The 13,561-nt window shown below is 34.9% G+C and overlaps 1 protein-coding gene across 5 annotated transcripts in view; it reads right to left on the reverse strand.

Moving 5' to 3' along the window:
• The window catches only part of LOC127881066 (rap1 GTPase-activating protein 1-like), a 218,588-nt gene that overhangs the window by 127,913 nt on the left and 77,114 nt on the right, over positions 1-13,561 (reverse strand). For all 5 annotated transcript variants that reach the window (XM_052428680.1, XM_052428681.1, XM_052428678.1 and 2 more), the window contains one exon: positions 458-490. In XM_052428680.1, the coding sequence (XP_052284640.1) occupies positions 458-490 (33 nt within the window). The remainder of the gene's footprint in view (positions 1-457; positions 491-13,561) is intronic.

Genomic DNA, 13,561 nt, shown 5'->3' on the forward strand with positions numbered 1-13,561 from the left:
CACAACAGTAGACATAAGAAATAGATGATCAAAACGCTCACCGTTGTTTAAACCTATTTATTTTAGCTTGATTGCATAGAGAGCCTAATGCTCATTTGAATAGCTCTTGAGTCCGTTTCCTGGGACTAGAACCAGTACTTGGTGTCTTTGGTGATTATATCAACAAATCAATGTCCTTTTATCTGATTGATCTACAACGGGAGTTTGCTTGAAAATGAATAGCTTAGAACCTAAAACACTTTCATTGGAGTATTGTTAAGATTTATCAAAACAAAAGCCACAATAGATAGATACATAATGTTACCTTGCCAGAGGTTATGTTTTGACAAAAGCCCCAACAAACACTTTCTTATTTATATTGTAGCCAGTGATAAATGTGAGTAGTTTAAAAAAAAGTACATAGAGTTATAGACATAACAATAACAATATATAACTATGTTACAAAGAATGCACTTACTTGTAACTCTTTAAAGTCAGTGAAGCATCACATCTGAAAATATAAATGAACAGGATTCATTAAATATTAATTAAAATTATTTAGGGGCAGATTACTTTACATTGCATTATAAGCAGACCACTTTTAGGCCAATTTAAGACATAGAAATTCATGTGACCTTAGCCAAGACCTTAGCCAAGGCTGACTTTTCCAACACCGCTTAGTCAGACAAAAAAAATTGTTATTTCCAATAGTTCAATTTTTTTTAGAGGAATACGCTTTCTGGGTGAGAAAATTACCCCCTTGGAGGAAACTATGGACTGTGATTTAAGGGTCTATAATTGCTTGATAAAACAGAATGCTGCCTTAATAGATCAAACCTGATGTTCTTTAAATGGATGGGATGTTCAGAAAAAGATAATCATTATGATCGGATTGTCCTTAACTCTTCCAGTGCTGGAACCGAATTTTGAAGGCCTTTGCAAACAGTTTGGATCCAGATGAGACGCCACAGAACATGGCGCCTCATCAGGATCCAAACTGTTTGCTATTCTGATAGTATTCTTTAAAAAAATAGAAGAAAATGTTAATTTTAGAAATTCAGCAGATGACATTTTAGCAGACGACAAATTTCCCAGCATGCAACTTCGGTTAAAAAAACAGAATAGGTGCAGGATATCATGTGAGTCATACTCTGAGAAAACTGGGCTTAAAGCATGCGCGCAAAGAGCTATCCCAGATCAGCCTGTGTATTCTGCACACTGGGCTTAATGCATGTGCGCAAAGAGCTATCCCAGATTAGCCTGTGTAGTCTGCACACTGTCTGCTTCAATGGAATTTTTAATTTAAAAAGGAAGTCTCTTCTAAATGAAAATACAGTGTAGGCGGAAAGTGTCATCCCTGATTAGCCTGTGCAGACTGGGCAGGCTAATCTCCGTTGACCTTTTATATATATATATACGTGGCTCATATACACTGTAACTCCAATATAGTGCGGTCCGTTATAACACTGTGTCCAATATAACGCGGGGGGTCCTTGGATCCCGTTTTTTCTCCAACCTTTCATTTCTGACTCAAATCCATGTTATGCAACTCTCAGAAAATTCAAAGAAGCCGGTGATCACAGCTTGATTGCTTTATCTGTCCGTTTAACTGATTTTAATCGATTAGAGGTTAAACGACACTCAACAGCTAATTGGTGTTAATCTGTTGTGTAATGTCAATAAAGGTGTGAAAACTCGCGAGTCCGTGTTTATTACATGTATTCCCTATCAGAGCGGTCCAGTGCGCTAATTTCAATAAGGCAAGTGCAATCGGAATAATCATCAAATTAAAGTTATCTAAAACGATTAACTGTTTATGTTTTGTATTTATCGTGTATTGTATTTCATTGTATAAACTATGCCTGTGTGTGTTATTGTTTATTATATGCTGCACATGCTTGATAAATAAAACAAGGGCTGTTTGTAAAACATGCATGCCCCCCATATGGGCTCTCCGTTGTAGTGAGAGCCATTGTGTGAATATGTTTTTTGTCACTGTGACCTTGACCTTTGACCTAGTGACCTGAAAATCAATAGGGGTCATCTGCCAGTCATGATCAATGTACCTATGAAGTTTCATGATCCTAGCCATAAGCATTCTTGAGTTATCATCCGGACACCATTTTACTATTTCGGGTCACCGTGACCTTGACCTTTGACCTAGTGACCTGAAAATCAATAGGGGTCATCTGCGAGTCATGATCATTCTACCTATCAAGTTTCATGATCCCAGGAATAAGCGTTCTTCAGTTATCATCCGGAAACCATTTTACTATTTCGGGTCACTGTGACCTTGACCTTTGACCTAGTGACCTGAAAATCAATAGGGGTCATCTGCGAGTCATGATCAATCTACCTATCAAGTTTCATGATCCTAGGCCTAAGCGTTCTTGAGTTATCATCCGGAAACCATTTTACTATTTCGGGTCACTGTGACCTTGACCTTTGACCTAGTGACCTCAAAATCAATAGGGGTCATCTGCGAGTCCTGATCAATCTATCAATCAAGTTTTATGATCCTAGGCCTAAGCGTTCTTGAGTTATCATCCGGAATACATTTTACTATTTCGGGTCACTATGACCTTGACCTTTGACCTAGTGACCTGAAAATCAATAGGGGTCATCTGCAAGTCATGTTCAATCTACCTATCAAGTTTCATGATCCTAGGCCTAAGCGTTCTTGAGTTATCATCCGGAAACCATTTTACTATTTCGGGTCACCGTGACCTTGACCTTTGACCTAGTGACCTCAAAATCAATAGGGGTCGCCCTGCGAGTCATGATCTATGTACCTATGAAGTTTCATGATCCTACGCCCAAGCGTTCTTGAGTTATCGTCTGACAACCACCTGGTGGACGGACCGACCGACCGACATGAGCAAAGCAATATACCCCCTCTTCTTCGAAGGGGGGCATAAATATCTGTGTGTATGTTTAACGTTTCAGTACGTACCGTAAAAAGTTGTGTATAAGGCGCACTTTTTTACCCCAAAATTTCATTTTAAAAACTTGATGCGCGTTATGCACAACTTCAGCCATGCCAAGACATTTTTTCGCTGTCAGTTACCCAGTAGCGGTAATTCGCATCATTCTGTTTTCCGGTGTTTTAACTGTAACTATGTTAATAATAGTGTTATATTGACGATCTGAATAAGATGAACAAACATTATAAAGTTAACATATATATTTTCTATCTTTTTCAGGTACGTACAGAGCATTGAAATCAAATAAATTTGAAGAAGAGAATGAAAAACGAGGAAGCCATTTTTATTTAAATGTTATTGTTTACTTTTCCCACAATATTATACCCTACTGTACTAGGGTTACACAATTTATTTGGGGGCACTTGTCGATTTACAATAGTATGTCGGCAAGGTATTTCTCGATTTTTTAAGATTATTTTTCTTGCTTTTCAAATGTGTTAATAAAATTGATGCTGTGTTTGTTTACACGTTTTCATACGTCTTGTCAAGATTGAGGATGTGATTATTGAGCAATTTGCGTCACCTGTCAAGTTTTGTGTAGCTGGGCTATTATCAAAACATGCGAACCGGCAAACGGCTTCACACCTCCATTGTTTGTTTATCGCCGGTAATGTCGTGATGGTGTTGAGAAGTTTGAGTCGTTAAAGTCTCCTGTCAATTTTAGACACTCGAAAAGAACGCATGATATCGGCATTGTAAATAAAACGCGCGGTTGTGAATTAGTCATGCATGAATAACCAGGTGACAATACCAATCAATAATGTCAGTTTCTTAGTTATAACTAATCCATCCGTTATGTGTACTCCACGATAATATCGTGGACAGTTACTTCGGAGACATATGATGAAAACCGTGATGGTATCCTCGTGGAAAGTGTGCATTTCATGCATAATTCATTTAAATCCAAACATTTATTTTTACGCATAATATGATTAAAAAAAATGCACTTAAATTTGTGCCCGTTATCAGAAAGTCCACGGAAAGCACGTTTTTTACATGCTGCCTATGACGCAATAAAATATTTCTTTGTACATGTATCGTATTGCATTCAATCTAAATTTGAATTTGCTTGTCCAATGACAGCTGTGTCCCATAATGCACTGTACTAATTTTTCTGAAAAATGGCGTAGGCATATGAATTTGCTTACGAAATTCGTAAACATATTTCTTGTCAATTAAATGTTTAACAGTATTTTTTCGTAAGTGATGTTGTAATTATATTTGATTATCGGATAAATGTGCACATTAGAAAAGCGGTATGTGTACTGTTATCGTTCGATTCGGTTTATATGCATGTATTTGCGGATGACAACACAGCATAACAATACACAGGACCAATATTATAGGCTATACTTTACCTGTTTTTATAGCCGCCGTAAATAAATAAGCTCAAAACTTATAACGCTGTCCGTTTATAACGCTGTTGCATGGCTTGGACCCAGTCATCCGCGTTATATTGGAGTTACAGTGTATTCTGGTCTTGAGTTGACCTACTAGCATGATGCTCATTGGCTGAAGCAATGCACTGAATAAAGTAGGCATGTGTGTATTTCACAGTTTATCCTTCCACCCCTGAGGCGGCATTATGGGAGGACTGTATCCCACCTCCTCTTCCTCATCATTTAATTACTCGCCTATAGTTGCAATATTTAACTATTCATTTGTTTAGGTCTTGCGCTGTGACGGAAGGCAGAATACCCTTGCAAAAACCCAACCTTTCTGGTATGGTTGCCATCAACCAATCTCACATCAGGTATTGAGCCCTGGTTGCCTAGGTGAGAAGTGTGATGACCAACCACTGAGCTAACCAGATACCCAAATTCATGTAGGCAGTGCAATAAGGGTATTTGATATACTTTATCCAGAATTGGCTAGATTATGGAAAAAACAACTAATCTTGGGGTATACCTAGTGGGCATCCAACATTGCTGCAACCTTTTATTTAGGTTGCATTCGAACGTTGCAGTTTGGTTGTACCAATGGTCTAAAAGAAAGTTTTTCTGATGTTTTTTCCAAATAATGCTGCAACGTTTTTTCCAAACGTTGCTGCAACGTTGTATTAAGGTCGCATTAAAACGCAGTATTTTTAAATTCTTTTTAAAATAATATGAAAATATATATAATATAATAAATATATATAAATATATATATATATATATATATATATATATATATATATATATATATATATATATATATATAAATAAAATAAATTATATATAAAAACAAACACGCCCGTGTGGGAAGTGAACCCACCAACTTCCGATCGCTAGGCGGATACCTCATCCACTACACCACGGCAACTGTTAATAATGACAGACAAAAACGTTGACTATAAATATTTTTGGTTGAAACTTTGAAACTAAATTCTCACATTTTAATGCATTACACAACTTGAACAATATATTTTATCCGGCGATTTTGAGTTAACGTTCATCTTTAGCATCGTTAAGTTTAAGCAACTGATTTGTAAAATTAAAAAAATTGAATTTCTAAAATTTACAAGAAATCATATGCATAAACTGTATTATTATTATTGAAACTAGATTCTAACATTTTAATGCATAACACAACTTAAACAATATATTTTATCCGGCGATTTTGAGTTAACGTTCATCTTTAGCATGGTTTTTTAGTTTAAGCAACTGATTTGTAAAATTAAAAAAATTGAATTTCTAAAATTTACAAGAAATCATATGCATGTATTATTATAAAGTACGATTTCTACTCGGGGAGCTTTTCATAATCCCCTCTGTAGACACCAAGTACTGGTTCTTTCTAGGAAACGGACTCGACAGTGTGCATATCTGTCGATAATACTCGAAAGAGCGGTTGGCAGTAAATAATTTGTTTATTTTTTTTATATTATTTAAAAAATAATTAAAAAATACTACGTTTGAATGCATTGCCTAAATACAACGTTGCAGCAACGTTTGGAAAAAAAACGTCGGGAATACTTTCATATACATCATTGTGACAACCAAACTGCAACGTTTAAATGCAACCTAAATACAACGTTGCAGCAACGTTGGAAAAAAAACGTCATGAAAACTTTCATATACACCATTGTGACAACCAAACTGCAACATTTGAATGCAACCTAAATACAACGTTGCAGCAACGTTGGAAAAAAACGTCGGGGAAAACTTTCATATACACCATTGTGACAACCAAACTGCAACGTTTGAATGCAACCTAAATACAACATTGCAGCAACGTTAGAAAAAAATGTTGCAGCAACTTTGGAAAAAAACGTTGCAGCAACGTTGGAAAAAAACGTAGGGAAAAACTTTCAACATACACCATTGTGACAACCAAACTGCAACATTTGATGAAACGTCCGGGTAATGTTTTGTATGCAACGTTGTGGCAACGTTCGGTAATGGTTGCCGACGTTGCGACCTAAATATTACGCTGCAGCAACGTTCGCACAACGTTTGATGCCCACTGGGTATACACTAGGCCGACACATAACAAAACCTTTAAAATTATATCCATATTCATACCTATATTCATTCCATGAGAATGATGTCAGGGACCTCAATCTATTAAATCTGCCGCCGAAATTTGGCGGCAGTCCCCCACCTGAAAAGTTTACTTTTTTCCCCTTTTGGGGGAAAAAATTCCCCCTACAAAAAAAAAATTTTTTTTTTTTTTTTTTTAATAGAAAGATGTGTCTCATGATTATTATATCTCAATTCTATTTCAATTTAATCTTTGCAACATACTAAATTATGATAAATGCAATGAATATAGTGCAAATATGTACAAATGTAATAATGAGAGAGTAAGTAAAAAAATCCCCCAAAAAGGGAAACGCAGCAAAAATTCCCCCTCCTAAGGGCTGCGGACCCCTTCCCCCAAAGTAGTGTGAGGGCGCTGGATGTATTATAAGCATCATGCTTGTTTCTATGAGCATGATTTTGCATGTCCAGACATTATAGTCCCTTCGCATACTGGGTGGTTATATTAACCCATTTATGCCTAGTGGACTCTCACATCCTTCTAAATTGGATCAATTTATTTCCAAAATTAGGGATGTCTAGTATATTTATTTCTATGTTTAGAATAATTCTTACAGAAATTCCTTTAAGCAAACAGCGCAGACCCATATGAGACACCACATGATGCGGCGTCTCACCTGGGTCTACGCTGTTTGCCAAGGCCTTTTTTCTAGACGCTAGGCATAAATTGTGAGTATGTATGCTATCTCCGAAATAAATCTATCTATCTATCTATGGGTTAATGTGCATATTGTGTGGGTTTACTTAAGAATTTGTCTTCCACATGGTGAGAGGGCAAGTTCCTTTGAGCATGTACTTATTTCCCGTGAATAAAAAAACTGCCCTGTATCTAAGTCAATGTTTTTTATATATGAGATTACCAAAATTCATTAACAAATGTAAAGTAAAGTAATAAAATGTAGAAAATATCTTAAAGGTTAACATCAACAATTTACAACAGTTTACTGTTCTTATAATTTTTCAGATTATAAGTTCTAATTAAAGTGTGTTCGAGTTTAAAACTTAAAGGGACTGTCAACCACGACGACGAAGAAAAGAAAAGTTGTAAAATACTGTATTTTTTTTACAATTATTAGTTAATATTGATTAAATTATCACGACTGGTATATTACATTACTTTAAAAAAAGTTGTTAAAGTTTCATATTTTTAGTATATTCGGTAATAAATTTTACTGGGTATGTCTACCAGGTAACTACCAGTTAACTATAAATAACGCCAGTAAGATTGATCATCATCGTCACGTGGTAAACTCAGGAATGAAAATCGTGCATGCGTAGTGAATTGAATATGTCTTATATATAAAATGATCAATCTTCTTGTGTTATTTATAGTGTGTATATCGTTATGTCACCTTTTTTCGCCATGTACTTTCGATTTCACATGGCGAAATTTTATCACCGAATACACTGAAAATATGAACTTTTTTCAAGTAATGTAATATACCAGTCAAAATATTTTAATCAATATAAACTAATAATTGTAAAAAGATACGGTATTTTAAAACAAATTTCTTTTTTCGTCATTCGTGGTTGACAGTCCCTTTAATGTAAAAATAACATGCTCATTGCATGAGCTGCTGTTGTTTAGCACCAAATCATTATGTAATATGTTCTACAACTTTTCAACTGTGATGTTTCTTGTTATGAAGCAATAGACAAGTCACAATTGCTAGAATTTTCTGTTTTTAATCCTCGTGTATTGTTTTTCTTTGGTACTATGGAAAGTTTTAATGTCTTTTTTTTTAATTCTCTATTGTATGGGATTTTGTTCATTTATATGCTTTTTGATGATTGGATTGTTCCATAATATCTGCCATATTGTACACACATCAAAACAGGACACATTAACATTTTGATTGACTTGAAGGCAATTGCACTATGTCTAGCGCGATTTCTGCATAAAACACAGTTTCACGGTGGATTATATTTCGTCATTTCAACATGGACAATCGCCTGGTTCTGAATGTGGTTCCATCGCAATAGACTGCCATGACAGTGGTTGAGCACCGCGGACGTTATAAAAAAATCAATCTCACGGTGAACCAGCGGCCATGGTTGTTTGCCGTGAATACTGTGGTAAGTGTATAGTTTCTGCATGAAGTTTTACTTGTTGTTTATTTAAAGAATTGTTATTGTTAACATTTCGAAAATGCTTTCTCGTGTGTGTACATAAAGCTTTCCAATAATTACATATATACATGTTACATGATATATGTTACATGTACATGTACTTTGATATCAGACTATTTTAGTGATTTCCTGTTTCTATTTTTACATGTATTGATTCTAATATATATTCGAGACTTTGGCAGTATTAGTATTCAATGCAGTGATACTTAAATGAAAACAAAAAAGTCGTTATGTTGGCGAATGACTTATAATGTATATACCTGTTTTATTCAGTGACAAGTTCATTTCGTCACATCCATACAAAAACGTAATCGAAGACTTGTGATAAGTCTTCATTTACTGAGTATAAAAGATCTATCGGTTTGTAATTAGTTTGTGTGAATGTCGGATGAGAGTTTCTTTATTTACCAAACAACCTACTATCAAAATATATCGCGGTCTTTAAGCAAGTTGATGAGAGTGTGAATATTTGTTGTGAATGTTATTTAAAATACTGTCAGAAGTGAGAACAGGCATGCAAATCCCATCTGTACAGGTCTGTTATGTGTAAATGGAAGTGAACATAAAATTCTCCATCTTTTATTACATAATGTAAAATGATGTAGACATAAAATTTTCCATGATTTTTTTTTTTAAGTAAACAACCATTTTATTTGTATTTTAATATGGGACATGTACAATAGAACTCTTATACATGTACTAAAAACTCATATCTGTAATATTATGTATTTTAATAAATGTTAATGACATAAATAATACAAATCTCGTCATCGTTGTTGTTACGTCCATATTTTCTGAAAAATATAGTCTTGGTACTGAAAAAAACTCGTTCAATTCACTGCGATTTCATATCAACATTTCTTATTGAGACTTTACATATTTTATTTACATCAACATTTTATTCAACATTGATTTACATGTACAGCAATCGAAGCAAAGATTGGTATGTTTTACTTAATGATATTCATATTAATATTGTGATAAATATCGATTTACATATTATAAGTTAATCAATTGTGACCTTCATGTCAAGAGTCCTTCGTATACATTGTTTACAAATGTATCGGAATAAACTTGTTATAAACATTAAGCACAAGTATACAAACAGTCACTCTCCAACATGACAAATGATCTTTTCGCATGACTATGATATTAAAATATCACTGAATTGAATACTTACTGCAGATGCCTCAAATTCACACATGTATTCTAATCAAAACATGTCACAATAGAACAGGAAATCATTAAAATAGTTTTATATCAAATTACATGCAACATCTTTTAACGAAATTGGTGGAAAGCTATATATGTACACGAAGGAGAAAGCATGTTAACCTGTAATTCACCGCAAATTACCAAGGCAGGGATGGTCCACCATGAGATTTTTTGCAAGATAATGCCTACACTAGAGTTCTAAACAACATATTGCAATTTGCCACGGGACATCACTGCCTTCCACGTTGTTCCACAGTGTATTGAAGTGACGAAAGTAGTTGCCACGCTGGTCTGAATCACAGTGATGAGTGGCGGAAGGCCGAAATCACGCTAGACATAGTGTACATATAACTATTACCTCATATCAGATTAAATTTCCAAAAGGATGATGATAGAAAATATTGATGATTGCCTTGCCCAACTAGCAATCTGCTTTTAACTCACGTGGCTCCCCCCCCCCCCCCCCCCCCCCCGATTTTTAGCCCAGCATGGGCAACCCCTTTTGTAAACCCCAGTTTATTGATAAGTATTCAAATGTATGTCCCCTAGTTTTAAGCCCTTTCCCTTTGCAGTCCTTTGGAAAACCCTTGCAGTCCTTTGGAAAATCAAATTAAATTCACGACCTTGCAAACAGCATAAAACAGCCTGCAAGTCATTCCCAGGCTTTTTTGGTTTTCTTATGGTGGATGCATATTGCTTGAATTTCACTTTGCTTTTGATGAGGAATAAGGTCATAAGCTTAATTTTATTTCTGTTTCCAAACTGCTCAAACTAGAAGACACATTGTTAGTAGACATGTTCATACTCATTTTTTCTGCAGAAATCACCACATTTTGATGATAATCGCAACCTTTGAAAACAGTATCGGCTTTGGCTTCTCTATTTTTTGCACAATTTTGTGATTGAACTTTAAAGAACAAAGACTGCAGGAATCTATAACGCCAATTTGTGATGACATAGTCAAAGCAGCTAGAGAAATTGTTGAATGTCATAAAGACCATAAAGATTAATTAGAATAAACAACATGACATTGCATGATGTGCACTCAGATAATGTTACTAAAGTTCATTATTAAGAGAGGCATTTTCAAGAGAAATCCATTTATGAAATATTCAAGGGAAATTAAAAGCATGATTTGAACTTTGAATTGTTTTCTCTTGACAATATTGTTAAATTCTTAACCTATATCACATCATTTGTGTACAATCAAACATGTATTATCAACATGAATGGTTGATATTTCAAGATTGAATCATTTCAATCATTTTGAATATAATTATAGTCAAGGATGGAAGGGCCTACTACTATATGGCTTCCTTAAGGGGCATAAAAATATAATATATACTTAAATAATGTTCTTTTGGTCGGGGCATACATCTGGGATTAAGGTTTGTTAACCTGAAACCAGCATCTTTTTAATGCCTTTTGTTGCACTACTTTTGCAACCTCCGAGTCCAAACACTGTGCAGAGAGATCATTAAGGAACAAAGGAACATGAAAAATCCATATTAACAAAATCTTTATCAAAAACATGATATTTAACCTGAAAAACCAGCATCTTTTAAATGCCTTTTGTTGCGCTACTTTTGCATCGTCCAAGTCCAAACACTGTGCAGAGATATCAATATGGAACATGCAAAATCTATATCAACAAGATCTTAATCAGAAACATAATATTTATTTAATGCTGTAGAGGATGCAGTCTGTCCATATTCACAAGCAGATTAGTATTACATTTTCTCATTTGTCTCCCAATAATAAGAAATGGCATCTGTGGCATCAGAAGAAAAAAAACAAAAGAAGATATAATTGGACTTGCACACCAGTGGTCGTCATTCTGTCAGCTTTGGAAGGAAAGTATTTAAATCTTGTCTTCTTCAAGAACAATGCCCCCCTCTTCCAATATGTAAACAAAATTATGGTGTAGACTGCAATGACAAAAGGCATTTACATGTGAATGCATACTAGAAAATACTTTTTTATTTTAACCTTAAACTAATTATCTTACTTATCTCTGAAATGGGACCAATAATTTTTCATTGTAGGATGGCAAAACATATTGAGGAGATAATTTTGAACAGGCATCTTAATGATCTTATAGCCAGGGGACAAAAGTATTTCAATAAAGCAATAGCCCTGCAGAACAAGCGCTTACAATGTTCACTTATCCTGCAACCACATGAACTCATCCTTTAAAAGTGTGTGTCATAAAGATAGCAAGGGGCTGATATGACTTATTAACAGTTCCTGAAAAATAAATACAGGGACATAGTTATGGCCGGGACAAGCTCATTTATGACCATTTTTTACCTTTGAACTTTAAGTGTGAACTTAACCTTGGAGATATCGACATAATTCTTTCGCATATCACACACCGTCCAATGATGGTGAACAATTGTGCCAAATGATTTTAAAGTCTCATAATAAATGACAAAGTTATGGCCCGGACAAGCTCATTTATGGGAAACTCCAAGTGTGACCTTGACCTTGGAGATATCGACGTACTTCTTTTGCCTTACACACCGTCCCATGATGGTGAACAAAGGTATCAAGTCATTTTGAAATCTAACAATAAATTACATAGTTATGGTCCGGACAAACTTCAGTTTAAAAGGCACAAAGTGACCCCGTGACCTAGTTTTTGACCCAGCATGACCCATATTCACACTTGACCTAGACATCATCTAGATACAACTTCTGACAAAGTTTGGTGAAGATCGGATGAAATTTTCGGGACAGAAAGACCGCCCGACCGACCCACAAAGTGACTCCTATATAGCCCCCATTACCAATGGTAATGGGGGTATAATAACAAGGAGTCTAACTGGTCAGAAACAAGATGTTTCAACATATTTTTTTCACTCATCCTGTTGGACAAAAGTGTTTGGGAAATTCACTAGTCCTGACATATTAAACTTGTCAATATTACTGGACAAGTGGAATTTTGGTCCCCTGATATCTTATATAAGAGAGACTTGAAGGATTAACATGTGTGAACTTATACCTGGCAATTTTTTATTATAGTTTTTGTGCTTCTTATATTACAATTCATCCTGTATGTGGATTAACTTTCAAACATTATGGAAATTTACATAAAAGTCTTACCTACCGGTACAATTTATATGTATATTAAAGAAAATACTCACTACATTAAGGCAAACAAAAAATTTATCTTAAAAAACAAAAACAAAAAAGATTAAAAGTTACACACAAAAAAGAGTAATAGTGCAGAAGAAATAGCACCATAAAATGTACACCATTACAATTTTATCCAATTAACAAGGGACAAAATTGTCACAAAACCAGGTTTTCATTGTGAAAAAAAAATCTGATAAAGGGAGAAAACTCAAAATGAACTTTTGAAATGAACAAACAAAATTAACCCCCTTTGTAAGTTTGTTTTAAAAAAAATTCTATTTTTAGTCGTGGCGACCTTGACATTGGAGATATTGACGTGATTCTTTCGTGCGACACACCGTCCCATGATGGTGAACAAATGTGCCAAATGATTTTAAAATCTCACAATGAATGACATAGTTATGGCCAGGACAAGCTCATTTATGGCCATTTTTGACCTTTGAACTCAAAGTGTGACCTTGACCTTGGAGATATCGACGTAATTATTTAGCGCGACACACCGTCCAATGATGGTGAACAAATGTTCCAAATGATTTTAAAATCTGACAATGAACGACATAGTTATGGCCCGGACAAGCTTGTTCCGCCCGC

The sequence above is a fragment of the Dreissena polymorpha genome, chromosome 5 (genome assembly GCF_020536995.1).
Source record: "Dreissena polymorpha isolate Duluth1 chromosome 5, UMN_Dpol_1.0, whole genome shotgun sequence".
Lineage (NCBI taxonomy): Eukaryota > Metazoa > Mollusca > Bivalvia > Myida > Dreissenidae > Dreissena > Dreissena polymorpha.